Source organism: Anolis sagrei, chromosome 6 (genome assembly GCF_037176765.1).
Source record: "Anolis sagrei isolate rAnoSag1 chromosome 6, rAnoSag1.mat, whole genome shotgun sequence".
Taxonomy (NCBI): domain Eukaryota; kingdom Metazoa; phylum Chordata; class Lepidosauria; order Squamata; family Dactyloidae; genus Anolis; species Anolis sagrei.
In genome coordinates, this window is record NC_090026.1 from 93,093,533 (window position 1) to 93,113,073 (window position 19,541).

Sequence of the window (19,541 nt, forward strand, 5' to 3'; positions counted from 1 at the left end):
TTGCCCGGGGGACACCAGGATGAATGAATTCCTATGTACACTGCACATATCTTATTTAAGCAACACCAGAAGCACTCCAAGTGGCCAGCTACTGGTCAAAGGACATTTAATCAACTACCAAACTCACAAATTTTGTATTTTGTCTGTTTGTTTGCTTTGTTCTGTTATAAATGTAATATAAATGACTGGTTGCCCTGACACAACAAATAAAAATATCTTATTTATAGTGCAAAAACATTTTAAAACAATACAACAATTAAAATTCAGAACAGTTTTAACAAATATAAACTTATTAGTATTTCAATGGAATGTGAGGGCCTGCTTTTGGCTGATGAGATAGGATTGTTGTTGTTACTGTGTGCTTTCAAGTAGTTTCATACTTAAGTTGACCCTGAGCAAGGGCCGGGTAAATGACCTTGGAGGGCTGTATCCGACCACCGGGCCTTAGTTTGAAGACCCCTGGTCTAACATAATGAGCTATAGTAGAATTGACTCTTTGTTGCTTTTCTCTGCAGCTTGCTCAGAGAAAAATTCAGGAAATACTGGCTCAGGTAAGAAGGCAGCAGCAACAGCAGAAAACGGCACAGAGTGGACAGCCTCAGCAGAGACGGAAATAAAAGGTTGAGGAAAAGACCCTTCGGAGACAGATGCCAGACCAAAGAGAGAGACTGTAATGGGCAGGTTCTGGGCACCTGTTGGAGTGATATGCAGACGTTTCACCATGCCAGTCATTTGTTTGAGGACCAGGCCACCGTTGGCATGCTGTCTCTGAGAATGTATTCTTTAGGCTCTCTTACTTTTGAAAACCCAGCTTTAAAATAAGGACCCCCTTCACTTCCCTTTTGTTCTATTCTCACAGTTTAACATAAACTTGTTAGTCTTCTTTTATTGCTCTTACCTATCCCCCAGCAATTTTAGAAACTTGGTTTAATGAAGCTTTCTCTTTTGCATTCACTGATTTGAAGAAGAAAAAACCAGAAAGAAAAGGCATTGCTCTTCTAGTCCACTTGTAAACAAAGAAGAAAAAAAAATATTTGAAGGGTGGGATTATCAGTTAGGGTTCGGGATTTAGAAAAAAAAGGGCATTGACAAAGAGGTGTGAAGTGTTACTCCCGAATGAATGTTAACCAAGTGGCGTTTCTTTTTAAACATTTGGTTGCATTTTTTTTACATAACACTGCCATGTATAAACTAAGGGAAGTGTTTCATGGTGTTGGCCAGGGCATGAAAAGACAAATATGCATTTTACTAAACTACCTCAGGCATTTAATACCTCAATTAAGAAATTGTTCCTCTTTTTTTGCTTTCTTTTTGGTATTTTGTATACTTTATAAAGCTAATAGTTCTTGAGCATTTTATTTTTTTAATAAAAGTAAAATTTGATCAGCCAGCAGCCAGGAGCACTACAGAATATATTAAGGTGGGGGAAATATAAGTTGCTTCTAACTGCTGGCTGACAGGAGTGAGATGGAAAAATAAGTCTTGGAATAATATCTGAGGGTGTCAACACAATCATTTGTTTGCGGGGAGGGAAAAAATCAGTGAATGTTCAAACGATACCTGAACAAATGCCAACATTGTAATAGCAGCAATGCCATTATTATTATTATTTCTTTTAGGATGGGATGGGAAAAAAGTTTGTGATGGTACTTTGTTGGGAACAGAACAAGGAAGTGATGGCAAGAGGCTGGGACTTGGGGGGTAAATTTTTTTAGAAAGTCTTTGGGAGACTGGACTTTTTTTTGTGTTTTCCTTGTACTACTTGATTGATTGAATGCATGAACCCTTTGTGCCTTTGACCATCACTACCTACCTACTAATGCGACACTTAAACCATTTGCAGCCCATTTGCCGGTTCTGTTTTCAAAGAGCAAGCTTCATCTTCAGTTTGGTAGGATGCCGGATCTGCTAGAGCGGTTTCGGAGGCATTGGGTTCCCAGCTCTCCAGCAGATTGCTTCGATACTGTTTTTCAGTTAACGTGAATATTGGGCAGGGGAGGAGAGATCAGACACGGTTTGATCCCATTTAAAGGTAATGAAAGGCTAAGTTTACATATCCAGCCGCGATTAAGGGCCATACTAAGCCACTTCAAAGGTGTTTTTTTTTTTTAAACGACGAAAAATGAATTAATACAACCTCAGGCTTGGCTTACAAAATAACATACAGCAGGATTTATGCACATTCTGCAGCCCACCACAAAAGGAAAAGGAGTAAGGAAACTTATCAAAAAACAAAGGCAGGGATCACAGGAAAATTACCAAATTTATTATTATTATTATTTTGATTTCAGAATGTAATTTGAATCATGATTGTGGTAATGTGCATTCAAGTTTCTACAATAAACTTCAGTCTACCTCAGTTTTAACAGATGTGGCAACACATGGTGCATAAAGACTGCTGTGCGTGTGCGCGCCCGCCCGTGTGCACAAAGCCATGCTATTATTACCTCGGACCCTTTTGTTTGTGATGTTTCTGTGCATGAGAAGATTGGAACTGCTACGCTGCACTGATGTTGAGGGGCACAACTAGCAAAAACAAAACAAAAAAAAGCTTGTTTCACCATTTTGTTGATCTACCTCTTAGATTGATATGAAAATAGAGGCATTTCTACATAGAATAGATCATTTCCCCAAAGATCATTGTTTGTACAGGTTAGATAAATTTTGAAAAAAAATTGTCTGGTGTTTTGTTTTGTTTTTTAATTTACTCCATCTTTTCTTTACTAATTGGTTTGAAAACCACAAATTTATGTTTTAGTTTAGCAGAAGGAAAAAAATGGAAGCCTTTTCCCCTCTTTTGGACGATTAGATTTTTTTCCTTACAATTACTAAGTATGAGACAGTCATTTTTGTCAGGAGTCCAATATCTTTTTGTTATTATTGGGGGGAAAAGTTTAAGTTGATTGTTTTCCATTACAGTTTTATTTTACAAAATTTAGTGCTGAATTTACATTTGCTGATTTAAATATTGTCATTTTTTTCTTAAATTTGTAGACTTTAGTGTGGTAAAAAAAATCATGTCTTTTACATTCAGTTGAGACTTGGTAATTTGGAGTACTTGGAAATAGCTCGGACGTGATTCTGTAAATGATTTCAGTTTTCACAAAAGTGTTGGTCATTTCTCCTCTGTAATGTGCCCCCAATGCAGCTTCACTTGCCAGATGCCTCTGAATGAAATAAAGAGTTTAACTCCTACTATTGTCAGATCTATGTGGACTTTTTTTCCCTTCCAGATTATAATAATACTTTGTCGCCCTCTAGGGTGGCTTCCAACATAATAAAAGCAAACAATCAATGCCTGTATAAAACAGAATATAAACAACAAACAATGTGATACATTACACAATGAAAAAATAAGTAATTTAAGTACTTATCATTCAATAATCATTTATACCATTAAAAGCCAGCTAAGCTAGAGGGCCAGATCCATTTCCTTTCTGTTCCATTTATCAGTGTTGCAAGCTCTTTTCCTCCTTGTTATATACTTCAGAGCATAAGAATGTTTTTAGTTACTTTTTAAAAGTGAGTATGGAGGGGGCCATTTTGATCGCATTGAGGAAGCCATTCCCAAAGTTGGGGTGCGACTACTGAGAAGGCCCTCTCTCTCATTCACATCAGCTGTGCTTGAGATGGGGGTGGGACCGAGAGTAGGGTCTCCTCAGCTGATTGAAAAGCCCAGGCAAGTTTGTACAAGGAGATGCCGTTTAATAGATACGCTGAGCCCAAACCAGTTAGGGCTTCATAGGCAAGAACCAGCACTTAGTATTTAGCCCGGAATTGGACCAGCAGCCAGTGGAGCTGCCGTAACATGGGAGTTGTCCGCTCCTTGAACGGCGTTCTAGTTAGTAACCTGGCTGCTGATCTCTGGACTAGTTGAAGCTTCTGAACTATCTTCAAAGGCAGCCCCACGTTGAGAGCGTTGTAGTAGTCCAAGTGGGATGTGACTAAGGCGTGGACTACCATGGCCAGATCTGGTGTCTCAGGGTATGGGCACAGCTGGCGTACATGTTTTTGTGTGAAGGCACTCCTAGCCACTGCCAACACCTGGGGTGGTTAAACATTGAATCCAGGAGCACACCCAGACTGCGAACCTGGGTCTTCAGGGGAGTTCGACCCCTTCCAACACAGGCTTTAATCCCATACCTGATCCAACTTCTGAATGACCAGGAGTACCTCTGTTTCGTCGGAATTCAATTTCAAATTATGATCACTGTGATAGTTGAATGGCCTATAGGACAAATTAAGTCTTATTTTGCAACATCACTGTATTGGTAAATTGTATCTGCTCTGTGATGTTTGGCATGGGTTGGACAGTGGAAAGTTTTTTTTCTGATAATAAACTTTTCAATTTTGGCTTAACTCGAATATGGTGGATGTTGGTTTGGTTAAGGCAGTAAAATAGTCCCATACATACGTTTTATAAGACTTTCCCCTCTTTTTTGGACAATAAAAGGTAAAGGTTTCTCCCTGACATTAAGTCTAGTCATGTCCGACTCGGGGGAAGGGGGGTTGATCATCTCCATTTCTAAACCGAAGAGCCAGCGTTGTCCATAGACACCTCCAAGGTCATGTGGCCGGCATGACTGCATGGAGCCCCATTATCTTCCTGCCAGAGCAGTACCTATTGATCTACTCACATTTGAATGATTTCAAACTGCTGGGTTGCCAGAAGCTGGGGCTAACAACGGGAGCTCACCCCACTCCCTGGATTTGGACAATTTATATAAAAGTTTTGCTTTTTAGGATATTTTCAAGCTATAGATCAAGCCCTCCCTTTATATATAGGGCTGATTACATCTAACACTTCCCTTCATTAAAAACTCCTTGGGCAGTTCCAGAACAGTCTCAAACCCCCTTATACTTGCTTTCAGCAAGAGGGTATTGAGTGGTTGGAGTTTTTCTGAAAAATGGCTGATGAGGTCTAATATTAAATACACATAGAGACAAACCCTACCTTTGCATGGGATTACTGGAGTAATGGCTTTTATTGCTACTACTGTATGAATCAATGAGATGTAAACACCTAGGTGCCATTGTTCTCAGTACGTCAATCTTACATTATGGCTCAGAGGTACCATATCAGCCCCATACCCATTATGCAATACATGGATCTGATCTGACATCACACAGCCTTGACCCATGTTACCTGAAGTTGCCTGGAACATTCCCTACGTTATGGATTACCCAGTGGCTTTCTTCCTGCGTAATCAATTGTCGCTTCTAATTTGGGAAGCGGCATAGTCTGATTATATGGCACACTGGGGAGAGGAAATAGCACAGACCTTGCACCCCTCTAACTTGGTGATACCCACAGGGCACCAAAATGAAGACTGACATTCCTCCATGCCGGGAATGAAGATGGGAGATGACCAACAAATACCAGGAACTGAAGATAGCCTACATAGCAAGGGGAAGGAAGCAGCAAAACCACTTCCTGGGTGTTCCTTGACTAAGAAAAACACTTAATGTCACTGTAAGGGAGCATGTACTCGAAAGCACATGTACACAAATACTTGGAAGGCACGAGATCCACCTGGTTTTTGAAGCTAACTAGGAAGGATCATTCCTAGTTAGTACTTTGAAGGGAGACGACTAAGAAATACCAATTTCTTTTAGGGTGTACTACAGAGGCCAGAAATGGCAAACCGGCTCATTCCTTGCGTATGAAATTCATAGGATTGCCATTACATTGACACCACTGTTTAAATAATGCAAGGCCACTACATATTTATTTCCAACATCCACAACTTGCTTGGAATTCAACAATCCTGATCCTTGTAGAGACAAACATGTTTCAAGATATCAGTTACAGTATATCTTGCTACTACATTAACTCAGTAACCCTCCCAAAATAGTTGTATTTCTTTTGATCTTCTTACTTTGACAGAATTCCATCAACCAAATCTGAGTTGTTAAAAGGGGTTATCCAAAAGTCACTGTGATGGGAACAATGACTAGTTTCTCACCAACTTACATCCATGTGTGGCCTTTTCTTTCCATGATACTTTTTTTGGCATTATATCCAAGCTTTCTTTATAAAATTATTTTGTACACATCTAATCCATAAGATTGCTATTTGAGTTTGTGACCACGTTGCCGCCAACAGTTATGCTCTCTTTGTCATCAAATGTCCAATCACTGTCCTTTGTTCTATGTAGAAGCTAATTCTTCCTGTTCTGAATTCATCCCAAGTATGAAGTTTTCTGGTATAGATTCGGGAATCATTTGTGCTAGCTGATCATCATAAGATCGGAGTGTCCACAGCTTTTCCAATTCGTAGATTTCACGTGTCTCTGGCAACATGAAGTGGACCACAGTATGGCCTGTAAAAAGAGTGGGACAGTAAGCAAAAGGAAGTAAGCATTTTCCCCGATACTCTATTCCAGCAGTTCCCAAATTATATTCCACATAACCCCAGACTTCCACAACAGCATCAGAGGGGTTCCATGAAAACTTTTTAAAAAGCTCATGCCAGAGTGAACATTTTGTTGAGATTCAATGTACCCCTGCTTTAAAAATGAAACACGAACTCTTATTTTTCCTTTGTGGTCTCTGTGAAATTGCACATATGGTAGCTGATGCACCTGTGCAGCAACTACCATAATAAAATAATAAAAATAAACTTTATTTATACCCTGCCACCATCTCCCCAGTGGGGACTCGGAGCGGCTTACGTGAGGCCAAGCCCGAACAACAAATTACAATAAAAATAAAACCAAAACATAACAGAAAACGCAAACAGTAAAAAAGCAACATCATAATAAAATAAAACATGTAAATACATAACAATATAAAGTTATAATAGACACAATCACAACGACAATGGGCGAGCTGCATGTAATGATTAAAACAGAGACTAATTAAAACTAATTTAAAACTCAGGCGAGATAAAAAGAGACAGATTATTTGCGGAGGAGAGCTCATTATAGCAGTTGTGGAATCAAACTTTCCCACAGAGGAGGGACGACATATACTCCAAGAATAGAACGTTGAGGCTAAGCAGTAGTGTGGGATTGTATACCTACTCTCCAAAGGTGCAGTGGAAGAGCCAGGTTTTAAGGTCCTTTTTAAAGGTTTCTAGGGTAGGGGCTTTCCTAATTTCTCCAGGTAGTGAGTTCCAAAGTTGGGGGACCACATGTGTGCAAATTTCACACTTGAAGAAACATTCCAGTTAGCAACCATCATTTCCAAATCTACTACATTACGCAAAACAAGGCAATAGGACTAGATTTTTTTTTCATGTCAGGAGCAACTTGAGAAACTGCAAGTTGCTTCTGGTGTGAGAGAATTGGCCATCTGTAAGGACGTTGCCCAGGGGATTCTCAGATGTTTTACCATCCTTATGGGTGGCTAATAATAATTCTGGTTCTACTTTATATTAGCAGTAAGTAATCAATTTACCAAAATCTATGCACAACCAGTCATCGGTGTCTTTCCCCTCTATCACAACATGAGGCTCACAGTCTGTCTTCAAATGCTTGAACTGAAAGAGAAAGAAATCACAGTGAAAATAGCCATGCTCCTGAATGCCAATATCTGAGTGCGAGAAACTAGACATACCCGATACCTTGGGATGGCTCCAGATTTTATCATAGTAAAAGCAGACCCAATGAAATCAATGGAACTTAAGTGAGCCATGAGTATCTTGAGTCCCAGTAGGTTTTCCAGATATATTATTACACCTGAAAGTTAATCATACTGATTTTCCAACCCCACGTTCTTGCAAAAGTGGTCACCTTGTCTATATGTAGAGCTATCAAAATATTTCAAATCACTTCGCTACAGAGCCTGAAAATTTGCATTTTACATCAGAAAAAATTATTCTTAGCATTTTTTTCAATTCTTATAAATCTGTTACCGAAGGCTTTCATGGCCAGAATCACTGGGTTGCTGTGAGTTTTCCAGGATACATGTCCATGTTCCAGAAACATTGTTTTGAGGTTTCGCCTATACCTATGGCAGGCATCCTCAGAGATAATACCTCACAACCTCGGGGATGCCTGCCAAAGATGTGGGTGAAATGTCAGGAGAGAATGCTTCTGGGAAATTTATTATTTATTTAGAACATTTATACTCTGTCCTTCTCAACATCTGAAGAAGGACTCAGGACAGCTTCCAACAGGCATATGGCCCGGAAAACTCACACCAATTCTTATAAAATTTGTTCAGATGGGTTTGGTATCTTTTGGAAGCAAGCTTCACATATGAGGAGAAAGGCAAGTAGATAAAGGTTTTCCCCTGACATTGTCCAGTCGTGTCCGATTCTGGGGGTTGGTGCTCATCTCCATTTCTAAGCTGAAGAGCCGGCATTGTCCGTAGACACCTCTAATGGCATGTTGCTGGAATGATTGTATGGGGCGCTGTTAGAAAGGTGGGCTATTAATTAAATAACTGGTCAATAACTAGAAAGTTTATCAAAAGCAAGTTAATTAGTGTCCTAGGCCTTCAACGGGCACAACCCTCACACATGAGAAATGCTATACAACTGTTCTCATGCAATATTGGCAGAGTTATCAAAATATTATTGACTTTTCTTAAGTTCTACCCACATTACTAATCCTGACAGCAGCTACGTGGGAGGAATGACGCAAAAACTCTGCTCAAAACTGAAGAAGGAATTGCCAGGTGTCAATCATTGTATATCAACAGTGCTTACAATAAACATATCCAGAGGTAGATGTATTGGCCGTACTGCAAAAGACAATATCCAAACGTAATAGTAATGATAATAATAATAATAATAATAATAATAATAATAATAATACTTTATTTGTCCCCCCATATCTCCACAAGTGGACTCAGGGTGGATTCCAGCATATACAGACACAAGGTAAACATTCAATGCCTTGGAAAAATGAAAGGTTTCCCCTTCATCTCTGGCTCTGGGGATGGTGCTCATCTCCATTTCTAAGCCAAAGAGCCTGCTTTGTCCACAGATACCTCCTAGGTCATATGGCCAACATGACTGCACGGAACACCATTTACCTTCCCACCAAGGAAACATTTGCATGTTTTCTAACTAGGTAGGCAGGAGCTAGGGCTAACAGCGAGAGCTCACCTCATCCCCCAGATTTGAATCACTAACCTTCCGGTCAGCAAGTTCAACAAAACGGATTCACCTGTTGCACCACTGCGGCCCAAATAACCTAATAGATCCAAAGGCTTCTCTATCAAGCAAAGTTGTCAAAATCATACAGAAGAAAAACATGGCTTAAATTTTGTCAAGATTTGTGCCTGGTTGGATGCAAAGGTGCAAATGGGTGTGTAAGTCACAGTTATGGAAATATATGTCTCCCAAGAAGATGACATACGATAAATCCTAGGACCCATCAACAAGTATGTTGCAGTAAAGCAAAAAGTTTCCATTAGCTATAATGCTTCCTCCATAGAACATTTCTTGACACACTTACTCTCAAGATTTCTGTAATGGATTTTTCCTATCCCGCATTGTCCCATTGTGCCTTCGTTTGATGGTAAGCTAATAGTAGAGGTATATATCAGTTTATTTTATGTACATGTGTGTACCACTGAGAAACTTTTCATTTGCAAGGCATTTTCTATTTCCTCTCTCAAAACCAATTCCTCCTTCACAGATGAGCTAATGCTTACTGCCATAAATATGATATACCCATATATACTCGAGTATAAGCCAACCCAAATATAAGCCGAGGCACCTAATTTTAGCACAAAAAAACTGGGAAAACCTATTGACTCCAGTATAAGCCAAGGGTGGGAAATGCAGCAGCTACCCGTAAATTTCAAAATAAAAATAAATACCAATAAAATTACATTAATCAAGGCATCAGTAGGTTAAATGTTTTTGAATATTTACATAAAACTGTAATTTAAGATAAAACCGTCCAACTATGATTACAACGCTGGAATCACTCAGTTCTTGTGGGTTTTTTTGGGCTATATGGCCATGTTCTAGAGGCATTTCTCCTGACGTTTCGCCTGCATCTATGGCAAGCATCCTCAGAGGTTTCGCCTGCATCTATGGCAAGCATCTTCAGAGGTGACCTCACCTCTGAGGATGCTTGCCATAGATGCAGGCGAAACGTCAGGAGAAATGCCTCTAGAACATGGCCATATAGCCCAAAAAAACCCACAAGAAATGTATGATTACACCGTTATTTGAACCTTCTTTAATGTAAATACGCTTATATATAATTCCAATAATAATAATAATAATAATAATAATAATAAATGTAATAATAATAGAGTAAAATAATAAGTTTTATAATAGAAATAGAGTAAAATAATAAATGTAATAATAATGGAGTAAAATAATAAACGTAATAATAATAATAATAAAGTAAACTAATGTAAATGTAATATAATAAATAGAGTAAAATAATAAATGTAATAATAACGGAGTAAAATAATAAACGTAATAATAAAGTAAAATAATATAAATGTAATATAATAAATAGAGTAAAATAATAAAAGTAACAATAATGAAATAAAATAATAAACGTAATAATAATAATAATAATGTAAATGTAATATAATAAATAGAGTAAAATAGTAAGTTTTATAATAAAAATAGAATAAAATAATAAATGTAATACTAACGGAGTAAAATAATAAACGTAATAATAAAGTAAAATAATGTAAATGTAATGTAATAAATAGAGTAAAAAAATAAATGTTATAAAATAATAATAACTGAGTAAAATAATAAATAACTTTGACTTGAGTATAACCTGAGGGGGGCTTTTTCAGCCTTTAAAAAGGGCTGAAAAACTCGACTTATACTTGAGAATATACGGTAAGTTGTGAAAAACCTTGAATGCCTATATCCACCATATATACGTAGGACAGTCTGCAGCATCCAAGCAACATTTAATAGTAGATAAAATCTCTCAGCCTTTGTAGACTCAGACCTAAACATTTCCTCTTTAATAGGCATAAGTAACTGCCTAGTTCTTCTTTGTTTGTTTACTCTCTCCCTAAATCTTAAAGAATTTTTTTAATAGTACCATTTTTATCAGATATTGTGCCATGGCGTGGAGGTGCCTTGGAGATGATCCACTGACAATGACAAAATAACTGCTGTATCTCATTTCTGGAGGCAACTGGATAGCGCAAATGTCTTTGGCATTTTCTTGTCTCAGAAATGACACTATATCTTCAAAGCCGAACCGTGAAGGACCAGGATCTGAAAGAAGGGGAAATGAAAGGATGGAAATCAGATAAGATAAGATGGTGTAGTTAGTGGGGACTCTGCCAACAAAGAAATGAGTTTGAAGTCCTAGTTAGCTTTGTGGACAAAGATTAAGAGCTGCTAAATGATACAGAAAGGGTTCATTTATATGAATGACTTTGTTAAACACTTCTTTGCTTTCTCTTCTATTAGCTCAACAATTTGAGGCAGGGAAAGATGAATATGTGAACAGATTGGGGAATGGGTATTCCTTTTTAATCTCCTTGCAACATTCTCAGCAATGTAAAGGTTTGCCCTTGACTTTTAAGTCCAGTCATGTCCGACTTTGGGGGTTGGTGCTCATCTCCCTTTCTAAGCCGAAGAGCCAGCGTTATCCATAGACACTTCCAAGGTCATATGGCCAGCATGAAGCACCGCTACCTTCTCGCCAGAGCGGTACCTCTTGATCTCACATTTGCATGTTTTTGGACTTCTAGGTTGGCAGAAGCTGGGGGGCTAACAATGGGAGCTTACCCCATCTGGTAGATTCGAACCGCCAACCTTCCGGTCAGCAAGTTCTGCAGCTTAGTGGTTTATCCAGCTGCGCGACTGCAGAATATGTTCTGTATCTCAGAAACTAGAGCTGATGCAGGGAAATTGGTGCCATTTTTGGAACCAGTAGGTCAACTATACCCAGAAACAGGTCTCACATTTTTGGCACAAAAATGTGTGTTGGCCAATGATACATGTCAGTGTTTAGTACCAAACAAAATCTTGGGTTGACCTCAAACAGTTCAGGACAAACAATCTTACTAGATTATTTTCTTGTAGCATCAGTTTGCTAAGAGGTAAATCACAACTCCTGTTACATTTATGAGTTAAAAATACTTTTGCTTGGAACAGATGTAAAGTGTGTTTCCAAAAACCACAATCTGCAATACAGACATCCATTCCCTTTGTTTGTTTTCACTGTAGTTTTCATTCGCAGAGCAACAAATAATAATAATAATAATAATAATAATAATAATAATCACGCAAAAATACTGTGAGACTTTCGAATCCAGACTGACAAAGTTTTGGACACAATACACCAGACATCATGATTGTGAAAAAGAAAAAAAGTCTGGATTATTGATGTCGCCATACCGGGTGACAGCCGCATTGAGGAAAAACAACAGTAAAACCTCAGCCGCTATCAAGACCTCAAAATTGAACTACAAAGGCTCTAGTATAAACCAGTACAGGTGGTCCCAGTGGTCATCGGCATACTGGGTGCCGTGACAAAAGATCTCAGCCGGCATTTGGAAATAATAAACATCAACAAAATTACTGCAAAAGGCCACCTTACTTGGATCTGCGCGCATCATTCGAAAATACATCACACAGTCCTAGACGCTTGGGAAGTGTTCGACTTGTGATTTTGTGATAAGAAATCCAGCATATAGATCTCGTTTGCTGTGACATACTGTGCTTTTGTGTCAGTAAAATAATAATAATAATAATAATTTCTTTATTTTTGTACCCTCCCTCCATCTTCCCGGAGGGACTTTGGGCAGCTTAAATGGGGCCAAGCCCAAACAACACAGTTTATATATATATATATATATATATATATATATAACACAGTTTAAAACGCAGCACATTAAAATCTATGACAACAATATAAGACAGAATAAAACAACAACATTATAACAATATATAAAAGGCATTGAAACCAACAACCAATAACACTTTCAATAATCCAAATGGTACAGGAAAACAAGGATCATAACATGAGCATAATCCAAAAGAAAACAAGAATCCAGAAAACATGAATCCGGAAAAACCAAGGCTGTAAGAACTTGAAACATGAATAAAAACTCTGAGGAATTAAAACATGAACTGGACATCCTTACAATTCAGAAGTGTGGCCTGATCTAAAATCTCAAGGAGATGCTCTCTAATTTAAGGGCTTTCATGGCCAGAATCACTGGGTTGCTGTGAATTTTCCGGGCTGTATGGCCACGTTCCAGAAGCAGTCTCTCCTGTCGTTTTGCCCACATCTATGGCAGGGATCCTCAGAGGCATTATTTACTTATTTATTTAAAACATTTATATTCCGTCCTTCTCACCCCGAAGGGGACTCAATGTCCCCTTCGGGGGACATTGTCCTTGCAGACGGCCAATTCTCTGCAAGGACAATGTCCCTCGAACATATATATGGCAAACATTCAATGCTGGGACGTAAAACCATAAATATATACGAACATTAAAATCACTTATATCCACATTAAAATTTGCTTTAAAACCATCTCAGGACACCATTTTGCTTCATTGCACTGCCTCAAAAGCTTGGTACCGCAGCCAAGTCTTCACCATCCATCTGAAGGACAGGAGGGAGGGGGCTGATCTTATAGTTATGGAGTTCCATAATAGGGGGGCAATTACTGAGAAGACCCTGGGAGGTGTTAGCATGCTCTGGGCCAGCTTTATTTATTTATTGTGTCAGGAGCGAACCAAAACAGTTGTATTGCATTAAAAACAAACAAACAAAACACACATTTGCAGACTTGGTATTCTATTAAATGTCCTTTGACCAGTAGCTGGCCACTTGGAGTGCCTCTGGTCTTGCTGCAAGAAGGTCCAACTAAGACCTATATTACATTACTATTCAGATTTTAGAAGTCAAAGTGAATTATTTCTGATCCTGTTAGATTCTCTGTTTTAATGACATTTCCTAAGCTATTATACATTTTCATCCACCTTGTTGAACCAATTACTCTTTAATCAGCCCGTATTTTGGCCTCCCCCCACCCCCCTGTCCTTTTTTTTTTGTTGCTTGATGCTTGTCTATTATTGTTATGTTTCTTTTATGCTTTCAAATTGCATTTTGTTATTGCTCTGCTTTTAATTGTATGTTCCCTGGGCTTGGCCCCATGTAAGCTGTCCCGAGTCCCTTCAGGGAGATGGAGGCGAGGTAGAAAAATAAAGTTCTTCTTCTTCTTCTTCTACCTCCCAACAAAGGATGCCCTTGGGCAGGAAGCAGCCAGGCATTGAAGCTGCAAGGCTATGCAATGCTAATCAAGGTCTATGAATGCCTGCCATAGATGTGAGTGAAACGTCAGGAGAGCATGCTTCTTCCCAACAAAGGATTCCCCCAGGCAGGGAGCAGCCAGGCGTTGAAGCTGCAAGGCTATGCAATGCTAATCAAGGTCATCAATTGTAACATTCACACTTGCCTCCAACAGGATTTCTTTCTCTCACCCTGTACCTTCCACAGATATATAAACCCCATTTTCCTAATTTCCAACAGACCTCACAACCTCTAAGGATGCCTGCCATAGATACGGGCAAAACGTCAGGAGAGAATGCTTCTGGAACATGTGAGGTCTGTTGGAAATTAGGCAAGTGAGGTCTATATATCTGTGGAATGTCCAGGGTGAGAGAAAGAACTCTTGTCTGTTGGAGGCATGTGTGAATGTTACAGTTGATTAGCATTGCAAAGCCTTGCAGCTTCAACGCCTGGCTGCTCCCTGACCAAGGGAATCCTTTATTGGGAAGAAGCATTGTCTCCTGACGTTTCGCCCACATCTATGGCAGGCATCCTCAGAGGTTGAGGGGTCTGTTGGTAACTAGGGAAGTTGGGTTTATAGCACTGAACAGCCTTGCAGCTTCAACGCCTGGCTGCTTCCTGCCCGGGAGAGGCCTTTGTTGGGAGGTGTTAGCTGGCCCTGAGCATGCCTCTGAAGCCCTTCAACCTATGAGGATGTCTGCCATAGACGTGGGTGAAATGTCAGGAGAGAATGCTTTTGGAACATGGTCATACAGCCCAGAAAACTCACAGCAACCCAACTTGGTAGGGAGGCATAATCAAGATGTCTCCCCACATGTAGATGCACCCCAGGTGACAATTTCAGGCTGACTCCGGGATGTGTACCTGGGTGAGCCAATTGCTCCTGCTCATTCCCTTCCTCCTCTGCTTGGAAGCCCGTCTGTTCAGCCCCAGCCTCTGCCTCCAACTGTTCCGGGCTTCCCAGGCTGCTGAGCCCCCGCGACCCCAAGAAGGAAAGGGAGCGGGGGGCGCTGGCGATCGCCCGGGCGGGCCTCCTCGCTGCCCCGGAAGCCTCCCCAGAAGCCAAGCCCAGCAGCAGCGGCCTCAAGCAGCGCAGCCCCCGCCACATGGCTCCGAACGTTGAGGCCCCGACGTTCTATTATGAACCTTCACGCTTCCAGGATTGGTCTCTCTCTGGGGCCACTTCTGATTGGTTGGTGGGGGCACAGAACGAGGCGGTGATTGGCTGCGTGCCTCACGCGGAGGCGCAGGCGCAGCCATCCTCTTTCTTCCTCCAAAGATTAACCTTTAGAGTGCCGGACGCTGTAGTAGACCTTTCTAAGCCCAGTGTGGTCTTTCCTGCTGAGCAATAGCCATTGTCCGAATGATGTGTGTGCCTTTCAAAGAAGAAGGTTTGCAAGATCAAGTCAGGGGCTGCTGTGGTTTTTTTATATATATGTAATCTCTATCTATCTATCTATCTAAATGCTCATGTCATAATGAGTGGCTTAAAAACAAAAGAACCAATGAACGAAATCACACCAAATTTGGCAACAAAACATCTCATTACACAAGGAGTGACCATCACTCAAAAATTATGATTTTGTCATTTGGGAGTTGTAGTTGTTGGGATTTATAGTTCACCTACAATCAAAGAGCATTCTGAACTCCATCAATGATGGAATTGAACCAAACTTGGCACACAAAACTCCCATGACCCAACAGAAAATACTAGCAGTGTTTGGTGGGCCGTGACCTTCAGTTTGGGAGTTGTAGTTCACCTACAACCAGAAATCACTGTGGACTCACACAATAATGGATCTAGACCAAACTTGGCACAAATATTCCATATGCCCAAATATGAACACAGGTGGAGTTTGGGGAAAATAGATCTTGACATTTGGGATTTGTAGTTATTGGGATTTATAGTTCACCTACAATAAAAGAGCATTCTGAATCCCACAAATGAGAGAATTGAGGCAAATTTCCCACACAGAACCCCCATGACCAACAGAAAATACCTAAGGCCATCCAGTCCAACTCTCTTCACCAGGGCAAGAAAATGCAATCAGAGCCCTCCTGATAAAGAGCTATCCAGCCATAGATATTGATAGATAGATAGATAGATAGATAGATAGATAGATAGGAGTCTTTAGGGACTCCTAAAGAAGGACTATGATATTTTGCATATTCCAGAGTAGGCAAACCAGACACTCTCCACATCAACACTGACAAACAACAAAAACTACTGTTTACCCACAAGCATAAAGAAATTACATATATTACAAACCAACACTTTCTCATTACTTTATTTTCCAGATCACCGGACTGGGCCACAGCAACGTGTGGCAGGGGACAGCTAGTTTTATATATGCAAATGTGAGCAGATCATTAGGTACCACTCCGGCGGGAAGGTAACGGTGCTCCATGTAGTCATGCCGGCCACATGACCTTGGAGGTGTCTAAGGACAACGCCGGCTCTTTGGCTTAGAAATGGAGATGAGCACCAACTCCCAGAGTCGGACACGACTGGACTTCATGTCAGGGGAAAACCTTTATCTTTACCTAATTATCATTACATCTGTAATTTTATTGGCTGTCTGCAAGGACATTGCCCAAGGGACACCCGGATGTTTTGATGTTTTACCATCCTTGTGGGAGGCTTCTCCCATGTCCCCACATTGGGAGCTAGAGCTGACAGAGGGAGCTCATCCATGCTCTCCCTGGATTCGAACCAGTAACCTTCAGGTCAGCAACCCAACTTTCAGGTCAGCAGTCTTGCTGGCATGAGGGTTTAACCCATTGCACCACCGGGGGCTCTCAGGGCCAGCGAACACCTCCCAACAAAGGATCCCCCAGGCAGGAATCATTCAGGCCTTGAAGCTGCAAGGCTTTCCAGTGCTAATCAAGGGGATTAATTGCAACATTCACACTTGCCTCCAGCAGACAAGAGTTCTTCCTCCCACCCTGGACCTTTCACAGATACATAAACCTCACTTGCCTAGTTTCCAACAGCCCTCACAACCTCTGAGGATGCCTGCCATTGATGTGGGTGAAATGTCAGGAAAGGATGCTTCTGGAACATGGCCATACAGCCCGGAAAACTCGCAGCAACCCAATAAATATGTAATTTAGGGCTTTTAACTGAAATGTTTTTTGTTGGAAATCGCAACCTTCTTCAAGCCTCCACTAGTATTTTTTATATGTGATCCTGTCTGCTTACTGTATTGCATATGTGTGTTTTGGTATGCAGCTTTCCCTTTATTCTATGTTTCTTGAAGTTGTGGGAGGGGCTGCAAACCACATGATCAGATGTGAGACTGCTCAGAGCTCGGACTCCATTAGACTCTCAGACTGTACAGATGCCTTTAAACTTTGGAGAAAACTCATATTGTTGTTGATTGTAAGAAAGATGCCCTGTGTTATCTGCACAGGTGCTTTTAGTTCAAACCCCTCAATTATTTTAAATTGGACCATGTGAAGTATGTGTGCTAAGTTTGATCCAAATCCATCAAGACATATATGAGCCTTTGTGGTACAAACAAACCAACATACATACATACTTTGAATCTTAGATAGATTAGCATATGCAATTTGTATCCAGATCGATGACCTTTTCCTCTTTAAGTGTGTTGAAATTCATCTTTTTCAGCCATGCCTACATGGCCATTCTGGGGCCATTACAGCCCTGAGTCCCCTCTGGGAGATAGGGTGGGTTATAAATAAAGTATTATTATTGTTATTATTTGATACACAACAAGATTAGTACACAGCAAACATGATCACTATGGTGACTTTTGTATTCGATCACATGTCGAACACTTCCCAAGTGTCTAGGACTATGTGATGTATCAGCGAATAATGTGTGCAGATCCTTTTGCAGCTGACAGATGAACATTTTGTCAGTGCTGTTTGTTTTTAAGTGCAGGCCAAGGTCTTTAGGCACTGCACTCAGTGTGCTGATCACAACTGGGATCACCTTGCCTGACTTGTGACAGAGTCTTTGCAGTTCTATCTTTAAATCCTTTAAATAATAAATTATTAATTATTAAATTACAAGGGTTATTCGGAAAGTAAGGTAACAAGGCACGTAGCTCTCGTGGGGAATTTTTGCGGGGGAAGTTTGTATCATTGCTGTATAGCGGGAAGCCAGCGGAAGTGAACGAGCAGTGCCAGTCGTCAGTAGCTCATCAACTGGCATTGTGGTGAAGGTTAGAGATGAGTGTCCTCGTTCTGTTTCCCTTCTCTCGTCTCCTTCATGACAATGTGCATTCACACACTGCTCATGCAACACAAAAGTTGTGGACTTCATATGAATGGGATGTTTAAGCCACTCCTCTCACAGCCCTGATCTCGCACCCAGTGGCTATCATCTGTTCATTAAACTGAAGGAACACCTGGGTGGAAAACACTTTTCCAACGATGATGAGGTGAAAATCTAAGTGACAAACAGGCTGAAAAAGGTGGTGAGGGGCGTCTATGACACAGGCATCAAAAAACTCATTGCACTGATGACAAAATGTATTGAACTTAATGGTGATTATGTAGAAAAATAATGTAATACCTATGCTATAATCCATGTAAGTTTTATTAAAATATATTCATTCTTTGGATTTTTCAAAAAATCTTATAACCTTACTTTCCAGATATCCCTTATACTAATAATTAAATAAATTGTTGGTTAGACCACAACTGGAATATTGTGTCCAATTCTGGGCACCGCAATTCAAGAGAGATATTGACAAGCTGGAATGTGTCCAGAGGAGGGCGACTAAAATGATCAAGGGTCTGGAGAACAAGCCTTATGAGGAGCGGCTTAAGGAGCTGGGCATGTTTAGCCTGAAGAAGAGAAGGCCGAGAGGAGATATGATAGCCATGTATAAATATGTGAGAGGAAGCCACAGGGAGGAGGGAGCAAGCTTGTTTTCTGCTTCCCTGGATACTAGGACACGGAACAATGGCTTCGAACTACAAGAAAGGAGATTCCATCTGAACATGAGGAAGAACTTCCTGACTGTGAGAGCCATTCAGCAGTGGAACTCTGAGCATCAACTAGATATTTACACAAATCTGTTAGCCACAGTATGCATTGTTTATAGTGGACATTGCAGAAGATGCTTCAGCTGTACTCCACAAAAAGGAAAATACCTATTTAGCGAGCCTTGCAAATGCAGGTTTACTATCAATAAATGTTTGGTTTTTATACCTGTTTTATTTACCTGTATAGCTAGGGTGGCTTAAAGATTTCTCAGGTAGAAAGGGATCGCAAGTGGAAAAAGTTTAGGAAACTCTAGTGTACCAGTGTTTTGTGTGTCAACATTTGTTTCATCCCAACAGTTCTGCACATTGGAGCCTAATGCGCCT

The 19,541-nt window shown here is 40.3% G+C and overlaps 2 protein-coding genes across 3 annotated transcripts in view; one reads left to right on the forward strand and one right to left on the reverse strand.

Moving 5' to 3' along the window:
• IGF2BP3 (insulin like growth factor 2 mRNA binding protein 3) overlaps positions 1 to 3,195 on the forward strand; it is a 92,354-nt gene extending 89,159 nt beyond the window's left edge. For both annotated transcript variants that reach the window (XM_060782092.2, XM_060782093.2), the window contains exon 16: positions 516 to 3,195. In XM_060782092.2, the coding sequence (XP_060638075.2) occupies positions 516 to 617 (102 nt within the window). In that variant the 3' untranslated portion in view covers positions 618 to 3,195. The remainder of the gene's footprint in view (positions 1 to 515) is intronic.
• On the reverse strand, positions 1,979 to 15,380 carry MALSU1 (mitochondrial assembly of ribosomal large subunit 1). Its single transcript, XM_060782094.2, has 4 exons — positions 15,063 to 15,380; positions 10,983 to 11,161; positions 7,402 to 7,483; positions 1,979 to 6,323 (listed from the first exon to the last, which is right to left on the reverse strand). Exons 1-4 carry the CDS (start codon positions 15,304 to 15,306, stop codon positions 6,151 to 6,153), a joined length of 678 nt encoding a protein of 225 aa, XP_060638077.2. The 5' UTR covers positions 15,307 to 15,380; the 3' UTR covers positions 1,979 to 6,150.
• Positions 15,381 to 19,541: the final 4,161 nt, after the last annotated feature.

Coding starts and splice junctions, on each gene's coding strand:
- MALSU1 (XM_060782094.2), bottom strand. CDS start 15,306: ATGTGGCGGGGGCTGCGCTGCTTGAGGCCGCTGCTGCTGGGCTTGGCT. Junction 11,162..15,062: donor GGAGCAATTGGCTCACCCAG/GTACACATCCCG, acceptor CCCTTCTTTCAG/ATCCTGGTCCTTCACGGTTC. Junction 7,484..10,982: donor CACAATATCTGATAAAAATG/GTACTATTAAAA, acceptor TTTCTCTTTCAG/TTCAAGCATTTGAAGACAGA.